At 46.8% G+C, this 23,253-nt stretch overlaps 1 protein-coding gene and 1 pseudogene across 4 annotated transcripts in view; both read left to right on the forward strand.

Moving 5' to 3' along the window:
• The window catches only part of ST8SIA2 (ST8 alpha-N-acetyl-neuraminide alpha-2,8-sialyltransferase 2), a 67,003-nt gene that overhangs the window by 17,462 nt on the left and 26,288 nt on the right, over positions 1-23,253 (forward strand). For 3 of the 4 annotated variants that reach the window (XR_010404844.1, XR_010404843.1, XM_045899467.3), the window contains exons 2-3: positions 16,094-16,156; positions 19,557-19,685. Coding sequence is in view for 2 of the 4 variants with exons in the window: in XM_045899467.3 (XP_045755423.1) it covers positions 16,094-16,156; positions 19,557-19,685 (192 nt within the window). In the remaining 2 variants the exon portion in view is untranslated. The remainder of the gene's footprint in view (positions 1-16,093; positions 16,157-19,556; positions 19,686-23,253) is intronic. The other variant, XM_064569937.1, reaches the window with a different exon arrangement.
• On the forward strand, positions 3,051-9,673 carry LOC123861982 (alpha-enolase-like; annotated as a pseudogene).

The following is a 23,253-nucleotide window of genomic DNA, read 5'->3' on the forward strand; positions in this document are numbered from 1 at the left end:
GAGAGGCTAGATCCCTTTCTGCCATCCCTCTGCCAGGGGGTGGGGAGGTCCTGGGCATCCTCTCCTCGCTCCTCCCCATTCTGAATGTGCCCATGGAAAGCCCTTCACATGCCAGGGTGTTTTACAAGAGCCTAAGAAGGGTTAAATTTCCCATCCACTTATCCAGTCCACTGTGGGCACATGGAGAAGTCAGCTGGTGAAGAATTCTCTTTGCCTCTGGATTTTTCTAAAGTCCAGGGAGGGGCAGACTAGCCCTCACTTCACCCTAGCTTCTTCCCTGGCATTTTCTAGGTGAATTCAGTGCAGAAGTGAGGGAAGGGGTAAGGCTGAGGAAGCCCCAGTCCAAAGCCAGAAATTCTACCTTGAGCCATTGTCCCCAGAGCACCATGCAGAGCCACCAACCCAGACCCTGGAGGCAGACAGGCAGAACCCCCCTGGGAGTCCAGACTGATGCTCAGGGCAAGAGGAAAAGCAAAGGAGGGGCTACTTGTCCAGTCCATCTTTGCGCCTCTCACTTTTGCGTGTTCACAACGGAAACCAGGCTCCCTGAAAAGCTTCTAGAAAAATTTGAAGCATTAGGGCCAAACCCTCCTAGAATGAGAAGGCAGGAATCCAGTCAATGGACAACCCCAGGCCCCTGCACACACACCCCCTGGAGGACTTGGCTTCCTGCTTCCTCCTCTTGGCTCTGCCAGGGGACGTTTTGGGCATCTGTCTGGAGTCTAGTGTAGTGTCCCAGGTACAATGGCCATCTGGCCCTGCTCTCTGGCTTCTCTTCTGGGTTTGCTCCAGTTTTGACTCCACTCGGACTTTGACCACCCCCACGCCCAACCCTTTGCACCATGTTCCCAATTTGGAGACAATCTGTTAGACAAAGCCAGCTTCAGATCTTGCCTCTAGCCCCTCCTTGCTGTAAATCCTTGGATTCAATGCTTAACGTCTCTAATTGAATAGGAATACTAAAATTGCCCACCTCATAGGGTTGTGATAGAGATGAAAGGAGAAAATCCACAGTGAGGGCATGGACTGTGATGCTGGATGCTGTGCTCAGGCAGTAAGAACTCAGGATGATCAGTCCTCTGGGCTCTGTCATCCAAGCACAGTCCTTCTCAAGTCCCCACCCAGACACCTGTTTCTAGCATCAACCTGACACACGCTTGGGTGCCACCATCCTCTACGCCCATCCTCACCCCACCCCCACCTGCTACAAGCTAGACATTTGTTGAGTGATGTCATTTTCTAGACCCTAACTCAACATGGCTGGAGGTCATGTTTTCCACCCTGAGCACCACCTCTGGGCTTTTCTCCAAGAAAATCAGGAATTGGCTCACAGGGAGGACCCAACTGGCAGAACACCTCCACCATTCCTCCCCAGAGCCCCAGACTCTTACAGAACACAGGGTGGGTGTGGGGATGGAGGCCGCGGCTGACACCTGAAGACATCAGGCTGAGTATCCTTCCAGAGCTTGGGCTGGTTTCCTCTTACTAGTCTATGGGTTGGCAATTCAATCAGTGAGCCTTGGGGAGCAGCCTCTCACTGTATGGTAGGAAGAAGGAAGCTCCCAGATTTTCCTTTCTAGCAGCTTTGTTTCTACACATTGCAGGGGGCAAAGGACTAGGCCTCTGGGTGTTCTTCTTCTGCTTATGGTTGACTTTATCAGTAAGCACCTTGTCAGTTGTCACTGAGAAGGAACAAGAAACTAGTACCCCCTGCCGCTCCCCTCACACCCTCAGGTCCAGCAGGCTTGCTATACCTGGCATAAGAGGGGCTTCTGAGTCAGGGGAGTTAATGGAGAAGGTGGCATGCACTGTTCTGCTACCTGAGTAGCAAAGAGTCGGTCCAGGTAGAAGTAAGTTCAACTACGGAGCCCAGGTAGAACACATACATAAGTGAGGAATCTCAGTGTAAGACAAGAGAAAGTGGTGAGGACTGTGGGTAAATGGAACCTATTCCCCCCACCCCCCAATCCCAGCAACCTGAGGCACAGCTGCTTCTCAACTCAACCAATTACTATGGCTCAGTGTGGCCAGATCTTCTGATTGTTCAAAAGAGCCAGAAATTAGCATGCTTTACAATAACTATTCCCTTGAGTTTAAAAATATTGGCCTCTGATTTTTAAAATGTTTAGCATATACAAGCTACCCCCACCCAGACAGGTATTTAGGCCAGATATGACCTGGGGCTGGCACTTCATAAACTCTGAATTAAGTGAATACAGATAGAATAAAGGATTCCTGAGGGAGAGCCAGATGTTCAAGGACACAACCTTGGATCCGACCCACATATTCCAGAAACTTCCCTCTGCTTGGTGGAGTTAGCAAGTGGCTATGTGGGAAAATGGAATACAAAGACAGAGAGGACCAGCTCAGAAAGTGTCTCCTGTGCTCTGCTAAGGACTCTGAACTTTATTTTGAAAGCTGTGAGGGTCTGTGAGGGAACCCTGAAGAGTTTCAAGGAGGGACTACCACACTGTACTTGGCATCTCAGAAAGCTGGGTCCAGTGTGGGAGGGCCTGGCAGAGAATGACTCTCCAAGACAGAGAGGCAGAGAAGATGGAGACCAAGCAGGGATCCAGGGTGAGGCCATGAAGGTCAGCACCTGCTCCCCTCAGGTGTACAATCTGAAGGCTGGGTGGTCTTGGAAGGGGGAATGTGGTGAGGGCGTGTGGGGAGTGTAGATGCCACCTTGATTCTGAATGACCTAGGTAGGCTGTCATCCTGGTCAGGTTTGAGTTCTGTGTGGAGGTATCCAGGATGCCCATGATTCTGGAAGCAGCAGTGAGGTGTGCCTGCCGGCAATCAGGCAGTCATGGCATAGAGACAAGCAGTGAAGTTGGGGTTTGGACAAGTGACCCATGCTCAGCAGGGCTCTGAGCTACCCCAGCATGGAGGGGAGGGAAGGCAGGTGGGGAGGAGCTGGGAGAAAGTAGTGTGAAAGGTTCAGGGAACACTTGAAGAAGTGAGGCCACTCGATGGAGGAGGACAGTGTCCATGGCTCGTGGCATATTTCGGGTCTTGCTCAGTTCACCAGCAGAGCAGAGAGAACCAACATGTGGTCGGACCCGCTCAAGGACCAGGTGGCACTTCGAGAGTTTCTGCAAGAGAGTCCTCCTGAGAGCTCAGTCCAGCACAGCCTGGTAGCCAGTGGATACACCACGCCCAGCTCTCAACAACCTCCAGTGATGCCTCCTGCTATTTAGCTGAGAGTTCCTTTGCTGAAGAAAAGGAAGGGCACTACTTCAGTCTCCAGCACACCATCAGTGAGAGTGACGGCAGCCGGTACCACGGCTCTGCCATGGTGAGCCCACGCCTTTTCTTCCATCTGCTGGTCCTTATTTCTCCCTCATGGGCTGCACTGCTGAAAGGCAGCTTCCCTGAGGACAGCTGTCCCACGGGGGCTCAGCAGAGTCCACGCCCAACCATGGTTTGCTCTGATCCAGAGGGCAGAAGCTGTCACCTTAATACTGCAACTGACGTCCCTGTCCGTCCTGTGCTTCTCACTCAGTCCCACAACAGGACCTTGCTTTACCGAGAAGGACATCAAGACCTAGAGGGGTCTAGAGCTGCAAAGCCAGAACCATCAGGAGACAGAGCCCTAGTCCCCTAGCTGATGGTCCTGGCCGTCCTCCTTCTTCATGACACCAACTCTCTGTGCATGGCAACCGCTGGAAAGGCAGGCTGGGGACACATCTGACACCCAGAAGAAACAGGACTTCAAAGTCCTCTCCAACATTGGTGCCCTCGGGGGGTTTCCTCGGGGAAAGGCTGCAGGTGACATTAACGGGGATGCTGTTTCTGAATGCGGCTCCATCAAGAGGTGAACAAAAGAGAGGGAAGAAAGGCTGGCTTAAGGTAGAGGCCTTTCAAGTGGCTGGCGAACCGAGGCAGGTTCAAGAGCAAAGCGCGGCACGCTGGACGGGCATTCTGCTTCTTTTTAAAGAGCACAGATTTATCCATAGCAGCCACATGAATGAAATGAGAGGTTTTCAGAGCTGCCAAGCTCCCGCTCGGGTTTTTTGCAGGAATATATTTCTAATGCAACGCAAGAGGCAAAGATGACAACCCCAGAGGCCCAGGGGCTGCCGATAAATGGACACTAAGTAATTGGCCAGTGGAGGTGCTATGGTCTGAATGCTTGTGTCCCCCCAGATTCAGATGTCGGAACCCTAGCCCTCAATGTGAAGCTGTTAGGGAGTGGAGCCCTCTGGGAAGTGATTCGGTCATGCAGGTGGGGCCCTCGTGATGGGATGAGTGCCCTGTTCAAGAGACCCCACAGAGCTCCCTCGCTTCCTCCACCACACGAGGTTAGAACAAGAAGTCAGACCTGGATTGGGGTTGGGAGGAAGGGGCTCACCCGACCATGCTGGCTCTCTAATCTCAAACTCCAGGACTGGATCATGTTCTATCCTTACTGGTGTGGTGCAGGTGAAGAATCTAACTTGAATATTTCTCCAGTCAGCTCACCAACTGTCTCACAACCACTTGTTGAGTTCATCTTTGCTTCCTCTTAACTCCCTGGCATCTCCCTGACAGTATATTAAATCCTTACTAGCAGCAGGTGAAGGGTGGGGTGCGGGCTTTCTGCAGGCACAGGAGACCCCCGTTCCTGCTCTGCCACTGTTTTCACTGGGCAAATCACTTAACCTTTTGGGACGTGTGTGTTTTATTTTTATTTTTAAAACTACAATATGGAAATTAACAGGTCCCTGTTACAGAGCCCAGCAAATGAGGTTATTAATATTTTTCACTGATCTCTTTGGAATCTGCATCCCCTTCCTAGAAATATGTTTTATTAACATGTCCATCTGGGACAGGGATTGTCACCCGGATTGGTAAAGGCATCACTCTTAGGAAGTAAATTTTGCTGAGAAAAGAGAGGTTACTTCATTTAAAAATATATATATTCCAGTATATTTCGTATTTGAAAATTTCATAAAACTAATATTTTGTAAGAAAAACTGTAGAAAGTAATGCTGAACAAAATCTTGTTGAGTGTGAATATAGGGAAAATCAAGACTTCTAACTGAGGACACCCTCTGTCTGGGGAGTAGTGAGAATCCAGCAGGGATTTTATGTCGTTGTAAGTGGAACCTTAAAGTGTTAAGCGGTGATGATTTAATATAACAATGGATTTTCTGAGCCAGAAGGAATCTTAACCATGCCCCGAGGACTCTAACCCATCTCTTCGGTGGGGATCATTCATCATGTCCCTTCCTAGTAGCATATTTCCTCTAGAGGGAGGTCTGTCCCATAGCAGACCCAGGAAGCCCCGACTTTACCTATCCAGGAGGGAAGAAGTAGCCAATGTCATCACACAAGGATGGGGTTCAAATAAGATGGGGAATAAGTAGCATCCATTGCAAGACATTCACACAAGAGCTCATTTTGATAGTGTGACGGGGACCTAGACCAGATTGGAGGGGTGCCAAGAAAGGGTAGAATGAGGAACACAGACGATTAGTGTAGACAATGCTTTAAGGAGTTTGCAAAGGGCTGGCAAGACATAGAGAAGGTGCTGAGGGGAATATCGAATTAAGGTTGGGTTGTTTATTTAAGACGAGAAAAGCAAAGATATATGTAAGTGCTAGTGGGTATGAGCCAGTGACATGGCAGAGGAATCAGGAGCTGGGCTCCTGAGCCAGTCTCCTGGGTCCAAATCCTGGTGTCCCAACTTAGTCCCTATGCTGCTCTAGGAAATATTTCACCTTCTCTGTGCCTGTGTCTTCTCACATGGAATGGATAAGCAGTTCTGCCTCACAGGGCTATTGTGAGGTCCAGGATAAGTATCAGAAGTATGACAGAGCTGAAAGGACATTGTTGAATCTATGGAAGAGAGAAGTAGTTGATAGAACAAGAGTCTCAAAAGGCAGGAAGGGATGCAATTCAGAGCACAGGCAGGTTTGGGTAAGAGAACAGCTAGCTCCTACAGGGTTCCTGGGTTTGGAGAAGAGAACAGCTAGCTCCTCTCTTGGAACAAAGGAAGGGAGGAGGCAGACTCCTTCTATTTACAAATATTCATTGAGCCCTTATGATGTCCAGGCACTGTGCCCAACACCGGGGGTGCAGCTGTCAACAAGATAGACACAGCGTTTCCATCTCGGAGCTTACATTCCAGGGGCAGAATCAGATACTGCATTTAATACATGACTATGGTGATAAGAAGACAAAAGGAGATGGGAGCGGGGAGGGCCATGATGGGGGGTATAGCAAAGCAGACGCTATTTTAAATGGGGTGGTCAGAAAAGGTCTCTCTGAGAAAGTGACATCTGAGCCCAGGTTTGAAGGAACGGGGAGTGAGTCATCGAGATATCTACAGGAAGAGTGTTCCAAGGAGGGGGGACAGCCATTGCAAAAGCCCTGAGGCTGGAGCAACCCCCTAGAGGGACATGGGTAGGTGGGCAGTGGTGGTGGAAGTGAGGCTAGGATTTCCCTTCTTCCTCCCCAAGCCATGCTTCTGGGAGGCTGAGTCCTCTTCTCTGCAGTGGAGGGACACCTTCAGCTTTCCTGACTCATCTATTTATTCAGCAGCTCTCTCCCCAGCATGTTTGATGTGCAGGAGAAACACACCCCACCCCCCACAACACGGAGATGAGCAGGACCCTGTCCTATGCTTGGCGGCAGTCTGGCAAAGCCACGTGCTAGGTGACGCTGCAGGGGTAGGGAGCACCTTGATGCAGGTAGGACCAGGACACAGAAGTAGGACAAGTGCTCTGGCTCGCTGTAAAGCAAAGCCCTCAGGATGGGGGCAGGGGGCTCTCAGAAAAGTCTCTATAGCCTTGAATGGCTTATAGAAGTCTTCTCTGCTGACAGCTTTACTGTCTCCAGCTCAAGTCACAGAATAAATATGTCTCACATCTGAGATTTAACTGCCTTGGTTTCTGGGTTTTCGAGTGTTTTCAGGGTTTTGGAATGCAGCATTCTCTTAGAAGTCTTTCTTTTATAAAGTCCATCTCCTTTATAAAATGGGTATGGATTAGAGGATGGCGAGTCCCACGTGGATGGTAATCAGTGCCTCAGTTTACTCCAAAAAGGCTCTGGTTTGGATGATAAATCATATGGTCTCCCTCTCCCTCACCCCGTTAGAGGTGACTGTTTCATGATGAGAAAGGATCAGCAATAAACAGAGTACAAAATGTTTGGCATCCAAGTGACTTGTTTACTTGAATTTTGATGTGCAGATGCCTATCTGTACTTTTATACGAAGACTAGAGAAATTCGCTGGAACATAATCAAAGCCCTAAGTTCACATGGATGTTTTCTGAACTTGAGCAAAGGGAAGAGCCAGGAGTGAGCTGGTTCCTTTTTGTACACCGATGGAAGCTGATTAACAAGCAAAAGTTTGCTGAAATCAAAGCAAATGGTTAATATTTAATAATTTAATAATATGCTAATATTTAAAGTGAAAGAAGGGAGGACAGCAGAGAAAGGAGCTAAGCGGCCGATGAGGAGAGCTCAGGGGCATAAGAGACACACCTGTGAGCTCGCTGACTTCACCCTTATCCCTGGCACGGACAGCAGAGATCACGATCGTCATGGAAACACCATTGTCAGGGTCGAACCCCACCCAGGTCTCTTCAGAGCTCTGTGCCCTGCATGTTTCAGTATCTGGGAGGTCCAAGAGCTTCTGTACAATAAGACTTATTGTACAGGAAAGGGTGTCAAAGAGACTTTTGAGCACATCAGTAGAGCTTGAGGCTGACCTGATGAGCAAGAAGCTGAGTTCATGGAACCGGAGGGGAGAGACAAGCTGGTGACAAGCATGGGTGGCACTGGGAATAAGTCTGAATCTGATGGCACTACCAAGCCAGAAGCGTCATTTGCTGCCCATAAAACTGAAGCTGCAGTGACCTTTACAGTCATGCCATGTCCTGGCTGGCGATCCAGAAGTGACCGGCTGGTTCCAGCTTCCAGTGCGATCCACAGTCACGTGGTAAAGAGCTGGCAGTGCAGGAGTTCATGGTCCTCCTTGGGAGCTGTGACTTCAGGAAAGCTGTGCTTGATCAGAAGGATGTCATCAAAAAGAAATATGGCAAAGACGCCTCCCACGAGGGGGATGAGAGGCATTTTGCTCTTAACTCCCTAGAGCAGAGGTCAGCAAAATGTGGCTCACAGGTCATATCCAGCCAGCCACCTATTATCATGTGGCCCTCAAGCCAAGAATGTTTTGACATTTTTAAAAGGTTGGGGGAAAAAAAATTAAAGGAAGTGTAATGCTAATATTGAGTGCTTTATAATACGTCCTGCGGTGTTCTAAAGCCTTGCATTCATTAGCTCATGCAATCCTTACTAAAACCCCATGAAGTGGATACTGTTACTCATTTTGTAGACCAGGAAACAAACAAAAGCTTCTAGATCAGTTAAATAATAGTCCAAGATCACACAGCTAACAGTTCAGCTAGAACTCAGACTCAGGGATTCTTATCACAGAGCCTTGTGCTCTTAACCTGTAAGGTTGGTTAACCTGTAACCAACCCTGTAAGTGTAGATAGAGTAGAAGTCCAAAACAGACTCGAGACACACGTTCTGATGAGTTCACAGGAAGGAAGAAGGAAGGGAAGGCTTTATAGAAGAATGACGCCACCTTTCTATCATGATGACAGGACTACTAACTTTGAATCTCAATTAAGCAAACTCCAATCTCCCCCCCAAAAGAATTGCATTCTTCTCATTGTAAAACCTTCAATTTTTCCTCTTGGTCCACAAAACCTAAAATATTTGCTGTCTCTGGCCCTTTAAAGGAAAAGTTTGCTGACTCGTATCCTGCAGAATACAGGACCTTGGAGTTGCTATGGAATGTGACCAGAAAGGCTGGCTACACTTACAAGGTGGCGAATGGCATGAATGTAGTAGCCTCTAGTTCTTAGAGTTTGGAAAGTACGACCTCAAACTTCAGGTCTCCTCATGAACCCAGCCATTGCATTGCATTACTCCTGACTAGCTGGTGACTGGGTACAAGTCCTTCATCAAGGACTACGCAGTGGTATCTACTGAAGATGCCCTAGATCAGGATGACTAGAAAGCTGGGAAGAAGTTCCCACAAATGCAGGTAGTATACAGGTGTTAGGGGGTGGTCTCACAGTGATCAACCCAAAACGAATTACTAAGCCTATGGACAACACCACATGTAACTGCCTTCTGTTCAGAGTGAATCAGAGACCAGTGACAGAGTCTCTTCAGGAATGCAAATTGGCCTGGTCCAAAGGATGGGGTGCCATGTTTCCCACTGTGCTAGGGCAACTGAAAATACTTTTATTGCCAGCCTCATGGTGAGGATCTGCACTGGATCAACAAGGCTGGGCCCCTTGCCCATCTGAGCACTTGGCCAAGTACAACCAGCTCCATGGAGGAGGAGATGGACAGCAAAGCTTAATTTTCTGGCAACAAATTCAGGAAGCTGCTTGCCAAGTAAGTCCTGGGCAGGAGAGCCCATGACCCATCCAAGCACTGGTCAGCTGGTAGAATCTCTGTTCCTGTTCTAATCACAGGTGCTCAAGGATCAAGACACAAACACTTTGGAGGGGTCTTTCCCTCTCTTGTCTCTGTGATATTCTCCTCCTTAGAACAGCCACATCAAAAGCTAGGTTTCTGATGCATATTACTACATGAAAGAATCTTTAAAAAATTATACTAAGTGAAAGAAACCAGACACAAAGGTCAACTATTGTATGATTCCACTTATATAAAATATCTAGAATAGACAAATTCATGAAGATAGGAAGTAGAATAGAGGTTACCAGGGACTGGGGGAAAAAGGGATCAGGAAGATATTGTTTAATGGGTACAGAGTTTCTGTTTCGGTGATTAAAAAAATTTTCTGGAGCTACATAGTGGTAATGGCTACCCAACACTGTGAATATATTTATGCCATTGAACTGTACACTTTAAAAGGGTTAAAATGGGGATTTTATGTTAAGTATATTTTGCCATAATAAAAAAAAGAAAAAACCCACACTTGAACCCTGAACCCAGGAGCCCTAGCTCTGTCCATGTGGCTAACCCCAAATGAATCATCCCTTTCCTTACAGTCCTCCCCACCATGCATCTCTGGGGCCATCTACTTATAGTGTGTCCTTTGGATGTCAACAGGTAGGAACCCCAAGTGGTTTATACAAAAACTGAAGGGAAAAAAATGCATTCAGTATCCTCCCAAAACTCTGAAGGAAGAACCATCGGCAAATTCATGATTTGTGCTTTAGTTTAATCTTTTATTCTCAAAACTAGTCAGTTGTTTAAATTGGGTCTAGACTCTTAATTAAAGCTGACAGTTTGTTTACCGAGCCTGACTCTCCAGTGAGAAACAGAGAACACAGGAGATTCTAAACAGCTACAAGACCCCAACGCGCTAGATGTTACCTTACTCATAAACAACTGGGCTTGGGTGAAGAGGCAACACAGAAATGCAGCTTTCAGGTTTGCTAATTGCTTTTCACTAAAAACAGAGCTAACTGTACATGATGTGTGTGTTGTTTTTTTTTAACATACCATTTTTACGTATTGTCTTAGTTTACCAAGTACACTCTACTCGGAGGGAGTATTGGGTCAGTGGTGGAAAGGAGATCACTGTCCTAAAATGCAGGGCTCTAAAGCAATTTCTATCATCACTGTGGCTGAGAATATTCAGCCGGGCCAAATGCACAGTGGTTATTACTAGTATTATACCTTGTTTTATAGAGTTCTTTATGTGTGCAAAGTGCTTTCCCATATGTTTTCTCCTTTGGATGATAAGTGCCTTTGTTTCTATGACTTCAGCACACTGTGAATTATCTTTAGCAACTTTTTTTTACCTGATCATCTTCTTAAGTCACTCAACCAAGCAGGTATCAGCATTCCTCCATTGTAAGGAAGGTAAGCTTAGTTTAATAACAGTGAAGGCAAAAACTAATCAGAAAAAAAAAAAAATCCCTTGTCAATTCATGTGATTCTTGTTGAGCGAAACATCTGCAATCTATTTCTTTGAATGATGGTCTGCCCCATTCTATGGATATCTGAGAGGTGAAACTGTATCTTGTACAGGTGTAAATAATATGCAGGAACACGGCATGCTCACTGGAAGGGAAGACTTTGAAAGAAAAGTCCCACTTAACCTTGAAGTTAGATTTGATTCACTAAGCCATAGTTGGGGAAGGCTGTGAAGGTGAACAAGACAGGGTCCCCCCCTGTTTTAATATAAGTCTTATTATTATGTAGGTATGGTCAGGCTAACAGATCAGGGGATGATTGCCATTAAAAAGATAGTTCATTAACTGGGGAGGGTATGTACTCTGGTAAGCGCTGTGAATTGTGCAAGACTGTTGAATCTCAGATCTGTACCTCTGAAACAAATAATGCAATATATGTTAAGAAAAAAAAAAAGAAGAAGAAGAAGGTAGCGGGAGGGGAAGAATGAAGCGGGGGAAATCGGAGGGGTGGACGAACCATGAGAGACGATGGACTCTGAAAAACAAACTGAGGGTTCTAAAGAGGAGGGGGGTGGGAGGATGGGTTAGCCTGGTGGTGGGTATTGAGGAGGGCACATTCTGCATGGAGCACTGGGTGTTATGCACAAACAATGAATCATGGAACACTTCATCTAGAACTAATGATGTAATGTATGGGGATTAACATAAGAATAAAAAAAAAAAAAGATAGTTCATTATACTCCCAAATCCCAGGTCACTCAGGAGGCAGAGAGATGGGGAAAACTGTGGGCAAGAGCCTTTATTATTGTTCTCACAGGCAGGGCAAGCAGGCTGAGGTTGGCTAGTTTGAATAAATCCAGCAGGCTGTAGGACATAGGGTCTGCCCCTAGCTGTCTAATACCTGGCTCTGGGGTGATTAGGGCAGGGGGATAGTAGCCCAGAGTGTGAGACCCCAGTAAGGGAGGTGGCAGGGGTTGGTTGGTTTGCCTTTGAAAGGTGCACTCCCAAGTGAGTTGTTTACTCTCTCTAGGAGTTGGCTAATCCTAGGAGGGGCAGTCCCTCCAGAGTCCACAAGGCTTCAGAATACAGAAAATATCCATTCATCTGGATAAAGAAATGTGGTATATATATATTCAATGGAATATTATGCAGCCATCAAAAGGAATGAAATCTTGCCATTTGCAACGACGTAGATGGAACTGGAGGGTGTTATGCTGAGTGAAATAAGTCAATCAGAGAAAGACATGTATCATATGACCCCACTGATATGAGGAATTCTTAATCTCAGGAAACAAACTGAGGGTTGCTGGAGTGGTGGGGGTGGGAGGGATGGGGTGGCTGGATGATAGACACTGGGGAGGGTATATGCTATGGTGAGTGCTGTGAATTGCGCAAGACTGTTGAATCACAGACCTGTACCTATGAAACAAATAATACATTATGTTAAAAAAAGAAGAAGAAGAAGATAGCAGGAGGGGAAGAATGAAGGGGGGAAATCGGAGAGGTAGACGAACCATGAGAGACGATGGACTCTGAAAAACAAACTGAGGGTTCTAGAGGGGAGGGGGGTGGGGGGATGGGTTAGCCTGGTGATGGGTATTAAAGAGGGCACATTCTGCATAGAGCACTGGATGTTATGCACAAACAATGAATCATGGAACACTATATCAAAAACTAGTTGTAATTTATGGTGATTAACATAAGAATAATAATAAAAAAGAATACAGAAAATAAAAGACCTGGTTAATGCATACCCTCCAGGGGCTGACATTCTAGTGTAGTGAGCAGCTGAGGAAACTGCAACCAGGACCAAATCTCCAGGCCCTGGTTTCAACTCTAAGAAGAGGAGTTTGGACTATGCACATGAGATTTCTTTAAAGCTCCCCCCAATTCGTGAGTTCATAAAATAGTTGAAATAATTAAATACACCATGAAGGTGACAAATGCTGTAAGACAATTGAATGCTCTGGGAGGAGAAGGAAAAGATGGCAGAGAAATGAAAATGGGATGGTCTGGAAGGGAGGCACAGATGTTGGCTCAGGGTTCAGCTCGGGAAGGTGACACGGATGGGCTGGCTGGTAGGAGATCCATTTTCCCAGGGACACTGGGCAGAAACAAGAGCTAGAGCAGAGATTCTGAATGGAGACAATTTGGCCCCCTGCCCCAGGGGACATTTGGTGATGTCTAGACATATTTTTGGTTGTCATAACTTGGGGGGTGAGGAAGGGCTCCTACTGGCATAAAGTGATAGAGGCCAAGATGCTGCTCAACACCCTACCCCCAACCCCACCAACAAAGAAATATCCCACCCAAATGTCAACAGTGCTGAAGCTGGGTAGTCCTGAGGTAGAGGAAGTATTGGTATGAAAAAGGACCTGGATTTGTGGTGCCCACGTCAGTAGGTCTTGGTGCACCCAGGACCTGGCCTGGAGGCAGAAGAGAAAGACCTGGGACAGCTATAGTCAGGCACGTAGTTCTCTCCAAACCCCTGGTCACCTTAAACCAGAGGGCTGCTCTCTCTTCTGATGCCTGCTTCAATTTCATGAAAGCCACTGTGCCCAGGATTTGTTGAGGATTGCTTTTTTGTATAAGCAGAGTTTAAAAATTTTTTTTTTAATTTTTTTTTTTAATTTATTTATTTGACAGAGAGAGAGACAGCTAGAGAGGGAACACAAGCAGAGGGAGTGGGAGAGGGAGAAGCAGGCTTCCCGCGGAGCAGGGAGCCCGATGCGGGGCTTGATCCCAGGACCCTGGGATCATGACCTGAGCCGAAGGCAGACGCTTAACGACTGAGCCACCCAGGCGCCCCGAGTTTTAAATTTTTATAAAGTCAAATCTGTCTTATATTTTCTGTTATGATTCTTCTTACCCTTCTTAATTTTAAAAAAGTCCTTCACACACACTCTTCATACCTCATCAAAGATTTGATAAATATTCTCTTCCATTTTCTCACCAATTTCTTATGGGATCCCTTCCTTAAATTGGTACCTCTTCAATTCAGTCTTTTCCAGAGGGTGCTAGAAGTATTCTTGGGGATAATAAGACTTTAGGAATTCCAATGATAAATATTTTTGTGTTCATGACTTTGTGTTCTTTTCAAATGCGTATATAATCACAATATCAACCTGTATTTTCACAGATGGCATTGCTTAGGATCAGGAGTTTTTAAAGATGAGTCAGTTTTAAAACTTAAGTAGGTAATGGTGTGAGTGATAAACAGAAAATGGCAAACTGGTGATAGGAGTATGAGAATGGCTGGCGTTTAGGAAACACTAGTTAAATCACTTGAAATTTATTTTGCTGTGTAGTGTAGAGTAACACTCAACTCATTCCCCTCCACCTCACCTCCAGGTTGTTAACCAACTACTCCTAACCATTTATTGAATTTCTCATTGATCATGATTTTTTAAAGTCATACATCAATTCTTATATGCAATCTTTCTGGATGATCTTTTTTGTTCCATTAACCTTTCATTAGCCTTCAGCTATTACCACACCATTAATTATTGCACTTAATATCTAGCCCTGCAGGTCTTCCTTCCCCGTGAAGAGTACTGATTTTGAGGAGGGGGGTCAGGATGGGGGATGTGAAAGGTCAATGACATGTGAACAGGGGTACAAACAGGAAAGCCCTTGGGGTTTGATTTGAGTAGATAATAGTTATAGGGCCAGAGCTGGCCGATATTCCCAGATCCCTGAGTTAAAAGTGCCAGAACAGAGCTCTGTTCCCAGGGAGAAACAAGGAGGAACAAAAAGGAAATAGTAGGCATTGATTTAAAATGTGAAGAACCAATGATACTCCATGCAATCAAGAACTAGACGGGGAAGGATGGAAATTTGAGACCTGAGGAAAAACCTGAGGGAGGAGGCTCTCGGCAGGACGTAGCATACTTCCTGTTGTTGGGTTGTCTGGCTGTGAAGTGGGAGAATGTTGCCTGTTGCCAAATAATGCTGAAAAGACATTTCAGTCCATCAGGAAAAGGCATGTATGTTTTCACACACATGTATACACAAAATGTACACACAGTGTTATAACTACAGATATGATAACCCTAAAGAAAACAGACAGAAAAATCCAGACTTATATCCAGTGTAGAGATAAGCATTCACTTCCCCCAAAGAGTTCTCATTAAATCACAGGATCCCTTGAAAGACATAGCTTTGCCAGTGATTTAATTGTTTCTTTGGAGTGTTCCAAACCCTGACTGAAAGGCTAGATGGAAATTTTAAAAATGAGAAAAGTATGAAGAAAGAGCTCCTCAACCACACATCCTTATAAATCAGTGGTAGAAAAAAGTATTTAATTTAATAAAAATAATTAGTCTCACAACTTTTTTTTGAAAACACACACAGGGAACAGAGTGGACTAGGTACTGAGGATGGATGGATGGATTCATCTATTCCCTTGGCCCAGTGCGCTAGCAAAGCAGGATGAAACTTCATGGCCCTAGAGGCCCCCTTCAGAATGGAATTTTCCAGAATTGAATGGATGGTGGTGCTGGAAAGAGACCTAGAAGGCTTTTACTCCAAAAACCTATATTCCAGAGGAAGAAGCAAAGGACCCCATTATTAGGACCCCAAACAGCATCTCCCGCTTCCCGCGCCCCAAAAAGTTACACCACTTATTATTTTTCCTGCCACCAGAAAGCAAATCATTATCACATTTGGTTGGAGGCAATGACTGAGTCAATCATTGCTGCCTCTGTTGAACTTCTGGTGTCTCAGGTTTGGAATGTGATGGACAACATCCTAACACATGTGAGTGAGAGCAAGAGAAGACCAGGGGCAGATTCTGAATCATGCTAGAGTAAATGCCAAGTCATGCTAAGTCATGCTAGAGCAGATGCTATGTCATGCTGAGTCATGCTGAGGTGTACTATCCTCTGGGATTAACTAGGGGAGATTAATCCCAAAGAAGTTTGCCTCAAGACTCAAATGAAAATCTCAAGTGGAAACCCTGGTACGAATTGAAACAGTGTTCAAGTGGGAAGCCGGAAGGATCTGGAGGCCTACTTCCCTGTAAAATGCTTGGGTCTGTGGCTGGGCCAGGATGTTGCCCATTCTGGAGAAGCCAGAGTGAGATCTCATCCTCCCTCTGTAGTTCTCCAGGCGGGCTGTAGGATCTCCTGGTGATTGAAGAGGGCTTTGCGAAGAAGAGCTGGGTTTATAAATAATGCATTTCCTTTGTCTTGCAGGGATTCTGGAGGCAGAGGTACAATCAGATCAGCTGTGAACAGCTTACATAGCAAATCTAATAGGTTTGTAAATTAGATTTTGTGTTCATTTGTTTTTGCTGTAAGGCAGCTATTAATCTGCTTCTCCTCTTTGCTGGATAGTGCCCTTCTTACTTAGCAAATAGATCCGTTTCGTTTCACTTTGGCTTTGCATTTCCCTAATCACTTTTGGGGAGGAGCTGTCGATAGAAGAGCCCATGAAATGGCCCAAGGTCTAGAGGCTGCAGAGATGGAAAACTCAGATGGGTAAGGCTACTTTCTGGAAAAGAGCCCACATACTTAGAAGCAGTTGAGCCGCCAATGTGCTTATTCATAACTTGCGTTTTTGCTGAGCAGTGGGAGCTCTAATGAGAATCGGGTCTTTCACTCGATTTCATTGTGGTAGATGGCTTATCCAGGAGATTAAGATGGAAAATAAAACATTCAGGAACTTCACAAAGACCTCTTAAAAATATTTAGGGAGTCAACTCAGTAATGTTAATCTTGATTGTTGAATGTACAATCTAAGTTCTGAAAGAGTGTTTTTTCCTGTGATGATCCTTGGCTAGGGGCTGCTCAATACACAGAAGCAAGCAAATGCTTTGCAAGCCAACAGACCCACACTTGCCACTGGCTGTGGTTGGACCATACCTCTGAGTTCCCATTCTCCACTGATGACAACTGCCCCATAGCTATGACCTACAGTCTATGAGCCTGAGCTTAAGGAACATTGGAAGGAAGAAAGAATGCCACATTATTTGATGTAAATAGCCACTACTGAAAACGAAGACCTTGTTTTACTTTCTAAATATCCTATTGTGGTCAGTCTGGGAATGAGAGATCCAAATTATTTGGAGTAGGGTCATTATTTGCCCTTCCATAGACTTTTTTTAGGTCTCTTGACCATAAGACCTATTCAATATGTCCATTCCTGACCCCACATGATTCAGGAAAGTGACCCTCTCTCCCTGACGTCATTGCTTCTAGCTATCTAATGACCTCTTAACCACCTGGGAGCTACAAATGAAGATTGCACTATCTCTTCTACTGTGGAAAAAATGTCCCCTTTTGGAGAAACAAGATCTTGACCCTTGATCTTGCCACAGCTGTGCCCCATGGTAACTTGAGGGTGGAAGAGTCTTACTCAAAATCAAGTATGAGAAGCAGGAAGAAAAAGTCTTGGGAGCTAAGCAGACCTGGATTCAGTCCCCGTGCTTGTTAGCTGGGGCCATGGGCAAATTATTTCTCCCCTCTGATCCTGTTTCCTCATTGAATTAGAACAACCCACCAGTCCAGCTGAGTTTGTGCAACCAAGAGCATGTAAAAACCAGTGACCTGAGGTGGTTCCTGGGTCACCTAATCCATCCCCTTAGTGTTACAGAGAAGAAGGCAGAGGCCAGATATGCAAGGTGACTGACCAAGTCCCCCAGCTCGACAGCCACAGAGCCAGGTTTAACTCCAGGAAGACCATGGCTGGCAGTGCAGGGTCTCCACCAAGGTTTCACTAGGAAGTGGAGACAGAAATGGAATTTTACCACTAGTCATGCCAGCGTTTATCTATTTCCCTTCCTCACCTCCACCACTCTGTGTCCCAGAGAAGCCTGGAAACTCCTTCTGGAGTTTTCCAAGAAAATCCCCTGGGCAAGCATCCAGGATAAATACCTCTGCAGATCTTTCCGGCCTGAGAGGGCCCGGGGTCACCCAATGTGCCCCAGTTTCTGGGAAGCTTCACCTTAAGACCGAATCCACCTTAAGCCATAAGATGCCAGGTTCTGGTCACTTATTACCGATGAGAGCGTCAGCTACCCTGTTAGGAAGACGATGTCCCATCACAAGAAGTCAAGTGTTTCTATCACATACACCATCTGATGTAAGCTACAGTGAAGTTCGGGTTCTTGGGGTGGTCCCGAGTGTCACCGCTCCTGCCTGTGGCAGGAGGCAGTGCCAAAGGGTTAGAGCCACAAGCAGCTCCTCCTGGAGCCTCACAAGAGGGTAGGCAGTGAGAGGTGCAGGAGACCTCAGGGTCCTCACAGAATTCTAGATCCTTAATGCTGGATATCTTCCTTTCTCCACCCTCTTTCTATAAATGGGGAAACTGAATCTCAGAGAGGTAAAATGATTTACCCACAGTCACACAGCTTGTGAAATCTTTCCATGACACCTTCTGCTTCCTTTTATGAAAGCAGCAAAATTTCCAAGGGTCTTCTGTTTCCTCTTCTAGTCCTCTGCAAAAGTTGCATATGTTTGAATCCAAGACCAGCGATATCAGCCAGAGGAGTCATGAATATTGAGCAATGGAGGTGTGTGGGGAGAATGTGCAGAGACGATTTGCCACCCCCAGCTGTATTTCTTCTCTACTTACAAAAAGCAAAATAGAGCATTGGCTGTAGACCTCGTTAAAAGAATTGCATCTTTTTTAACTTGGCTGTTTCAAGATAAATGCCGAGGACATAGATGTTTGGTTTGAATTCTTTAGAGCTCCAAAGTTTGGCATCACAAATCCACTTATCACTCGAAGTGGGAGAATCTGCTTTCAGCACAGACAAAAGCAACACCTGATGTGACCCACACGCATCTGTGCACATCTGACAGAGGCAGGCTAGCTACTACGCTGCCTTTAGAGATGTAATTGTAACCTAGTTTCTTAGAAACCTACTAGCATAGATTTCAAACCTCAGAATTCAAGCGGGTCCTGAATGCTCAGTGTTCCTGAGTCAGGTGGAGAGACGGTGTGCCACCAGAATTGTGATTTGCCCTGGGCATACAGGGCCAACCAGCTCCTTCATCCATCCAGGCTCCCCCAGGGTGAAATTCAAATTCAAATTCAAATTCAAATTCCACAAACATTTATTGAGCACCTGCTATGTTAGACCTTTGGGGAATGAAGAAATGAATGAGGGAGCTCCCCTGCTTACAGCCTAGTGGGAGAGGGAGACTGAGCACCGAGAGCTGTGGAACGAGGTGTGAGGTGTCATCTGAGAGTACAAACGGGGCACTGACAGGGTAAGGGGGAGGAGGGGGAAGCTGCAGGCTGCTTCACTTTCCCCTGGTATGAGCTTTTGTTTTTTCTTTATTAAGCTTGTAGACCATCTGATGACACCCAGCTGCTAATGCAACTGCAGAGTTTTGCAAAAGTAACTTGAAGACGTATTACTATTCCAACGGTGACAGCTAGATTTCACTGGGAGGAGACGTTAGGGTGGGGGGTGGGGCGAAAGAAAGTTCTACCACCCCCTTCCCCGTCTCCAAACTGGATGTAGTGTATGCCTGAGGGAGAGAATTTGTGCATTCTAGAGGATAGACTTCCTTCCCTTCTCGGGTAATAACTGCAATTTTGCTCTCCCGAAGTTTACATCCAAGCCCGTGCAAAAACAAAACTATTAGACTTGTCATTGGCGTGCTAACAGATCATGTCTACCCTCTTTCTCGTTTTTTTCCCTTCCAGAGCTGAAGTTGTAATAAATGGCTCCTCGTCACCAGCTGTTGTTGACAGAAGTAATGAAAGCATTAAGCACAACATCCAGCCGGCCTCGGCCAAATGGAGACACAACCAGACGCTCTCTCTGAGGATCAGGTAGTGGTAATCACCTATAGGACAAGAGACAGCCTCGGCCTTCTTCAGCACAAGCGGGCAAATTGCCGCTCTCCATCACCTAAAGAAGTCAGGATAGAAATAAAATGTTTACCTCCCACTGAGGCAGGTTTCATCTGTAAGCGATCAAATGGAAATAAAAACCTGAGACAAGCCCAGCGGCCCAACACACGTGTGCAGTGACTGGGGCTGGGGAGGTGGGCAGGAGCACCCTGCCGAGGTCCTGGGTTCTGGAAGGAGTGAGGCTCTCGGGTCAGCAGCAGCAGGAACCTGGGAGGTGGAGACCACAGGTGGCTTCTTCCAGGGGATCCAAAGCAAGAGTCCTTCTCGGGCGGGAGACATCCCCTGCTTGCACCAGCCTGGCATCTGTGCCGCCAATTGTGGGTGACCCAGGAGCTGGTACGAAGAGGAGAGGTGTGCTTAGCCAGAGAGCAGCTCTTGTCCTGAGCTTCGAGGGTGATGTCTCAGAGCTCTGCAGTCACTGCGGGGTGGCAGGGATGGAGAGCTGTAAAGAAGGAATTACAGCATCAGCATCTTGAGTACTTGACGTTGATATAGCCATGACTGAGCCAGCAAAGCTTGGTCAGTAGAACCCTGGCATTGTGCTGGGGGCCCGGGGTGCTAACATGAAACAGACATGCTAGCAGGGAGACGCAGATGTAAGACAGGACAGTGCCACGTGATGCACACATTATGAGATGTACTGCATCTCATAAATAGGTGGAAATACAGAGATCACACTGAGGAGAGAACACTTCATTTTGTGAGGGGACGAAGCAGGATAGTCAGGAAAGGAGCAGTGGGATTTGAAAGGTAATTAGGAGTTTGCCAGGCACGCCGAGCTTCGTCCCGCTTGCGCACAGCCTGATGTCTGCTGTTTGTTCTCCGTGCTGCTGGAGCACAAAGTAGGAGGTAAGGCATGTGGATGGAGAGGTTGGCGAGGTAGCCTGGATCAGATGGAGAAAGCCTTGACAATGGCGGCCAACCTTCCCTGGCCTTCCACCATGGGGAGGGAGAACAGGGGGCCCAGACCTACCGAAAGTGTCACCGCATGGAGCAGGGAGCTACCCCTGTAGGGTAGGCTCACTGTCAAAATGGAAATGCCCCCACCCCCCAGTTCTCAAGGCTTCGTTTGGGGACATGAGGGGGCGTGGGGGGTGGGGGCTAGAGAGGCATGAGACCCAGGACCCAGCAGCTGAGAAGCCATCTGAAGGAACTGACTCCTGGCACCACCATGCTGCCATCCTCACCAGTGTGCCTTCTGAGGCCCCCTGAGTAGACAGTTGCAGGCCTACGTCACTCACCCTTGGATCAGCAGCACCCTTGGATCGGTCAGTGAGAACACATGCAATAATCTCCCAGGGTTGCGTTGCTCTTAACCAATTCCCACCCACTTGGTGGCTTAGGACAACAGAAACGTATTCTCTCCCAGCTCTGGGGCCCAAGTTCCAGTTGCTCCCTCTGCAGGGCCGGGGGTCGGGGGGGGGGGGTTGTTCCTCCAGCCCCTCCTCAGCCCTGTGGCCTCATCGCTCCAATCCCTGTCCCCATCTCTTCTCTGTGTCTGAGTATTTCCCTCTCCCACTTCTTGTAAAGACACTTTTCATTGGCTCTAGGGCCCACCGGATAATCCAGGACCAACTCAAGAGCCTTAATTTCATTACATCTGCAAAGGTGCTATTTCCAAATTAAGCCACATGACAGGTTATGAGGCTTAGGAAGTAGACATATATTTGGTGGGGGGAGCACCCTGCCACACCATCTGTGAGAGAAATCTTCCCACCAGCACACGCCCACCTGCATCCCCCTGGCTCTTCCTCTGCCTCTGGGTAGACAAATGGACACTTCATACACACACATACACACACACACACACACTTTCAGAGAAGACCAGGCCATGAGGGCCTGCAAACACACACCCACTCTAGCAGAAACAATGTGCCTTCACCCAGGGGGAAGAAAGAATTCCCTTCAACTTCCTTCAATTAATCACCAAAATTATTATTAATAAAAGATGCTGTAAGTGATTTGGAATGATGTTTAATAATTGATAGTAATTTCTTGTAATTAGTTATAAATCAATTCACTCACAGAGGTGTTTATTTATGGACTTTCTGGGAGACTGTCCTTACTTTTAAACACTTTGGGGTAAGTAATTGCAGAGGTTTTAGCAATTTCCATGCTGTACCAGTTTGTCAAGTTGTATAATTCTTGGTAAAGGGCAGTAAATAAATATAATGCCTCTTTTCCCATCAAGAGATACAAATTATTAAGCAAGGGGTGTCTCCCCTGCACGATGGCAATAGATCCAGGTCATTAATAAGAAAAGACTAGTGGAAGAAAAGCCTCGTGCCCTGCCGAGCATTCTAGCTACCCCCTGGCTTTGCCAGTCTCCCAAATCCCGGCGCACGTTAGAGCCACCTGCTGAGCTTTAGAAGCATGCAGACACTGAGCCACTCTCAGAGTCAGGATTTCTCAGGTGTGAGCCCAAAGCTTCTGAATTCTTTATAGTTCCCTGAGAGCTTGAATGGGCACCTTACTAGGACACACCGCTGGTGATTAACATCTCCAGTCCTACAGGCTCTCAAGCATCCGTGTTACCATCTGCACAATGGGGCAACCATCTTGCAAATTCGCCCATTGGCAAAGTGCAGGAAGAAGTGTTGTCCCTCCAGGCTCTGTGGAAAATAAGACTGGCATCATTTTATCTATGCTCGATAGGGGCTTGCTGCAGGAAATGAAGTTCATGTAGGCTAATGTGGGGACCAAATTTCTTTCTCGGACTTGAATCATTTCTCAAGATCTCTTAGGAGATTCAGACAGTAAACACCCCCACCCCTGGCTAGGATCCCCCAGCTAGGCCTGAGTGGTTTGAGTAAATCTCCCCAGGTGATTCTAAGAAGACACCAATCCTTTTTCTGACCACACCCCATTCCCTCTGTGTACTTTGCTAGATGATTCTAGAGCATTCCCGCTAAATCAAAGTCATCCTGGAGCCTAGGGAGCTGTCCTTTGCTCACCTTTGTTCTGAAACAGCACAAAGGAATTTCTCTGAGGGACCAGAGAGGATCAATTTTTACAAACCCCAAACTAGACAGCAGCGGGGGGCAGGACAGCACACTCCACGGAATGGACCAGTTCAGGGACAGCAGGCCATGTTCTCCGTCTCTCAAAGGGAGAGTTGACACACCTCACAGTCTCCACACTCCCGTTCACCCCATGGGATATCCCTTTGCCCAGAGAAGATTTTTGTGGAAGAAAATAGACCACTGGGGAGTGAGAGACAGGTGTCATCCTGGCTTCCTAATCCTGGTCCAGGACCCCCTGTCAGATGCTGGCCCCGAATCCCACTGAGAGGGGAGTGTGATGTATGGTGACCACTGTTTGGAAATGTCCAAGAGAGGGGTTCCCTGGGACGTGGGATTTTCAGTACCAAAAGCAGGCTGTCCTGGGCAAACCAGAATGGTGGATCACCCTTCCTTCCAGGGCCTTCTGTGATGAGTTCACACTATGTCCTAATGGTGTCATTTCCCTGGGCAGTTATCAGCTCTCA

The sequence above is a fragment of the Mirounga angustirostris genome, unplaced genomic scaffold (assembly GCF_029215605.1).
Source record: "Mirounga angustirostris isolate CCGP_5_RB_7025 unplaced genomic scaffold, mMirAng1.0.hap1 SCAF_9, whole genome shotgun sequence".
NCBI classification, from domain to species: Eukaryota; Metazoa; Chordata; class Mammalia; order Carnivora; family Phocidae; genus Mirounga; species Mirounga angustirostris.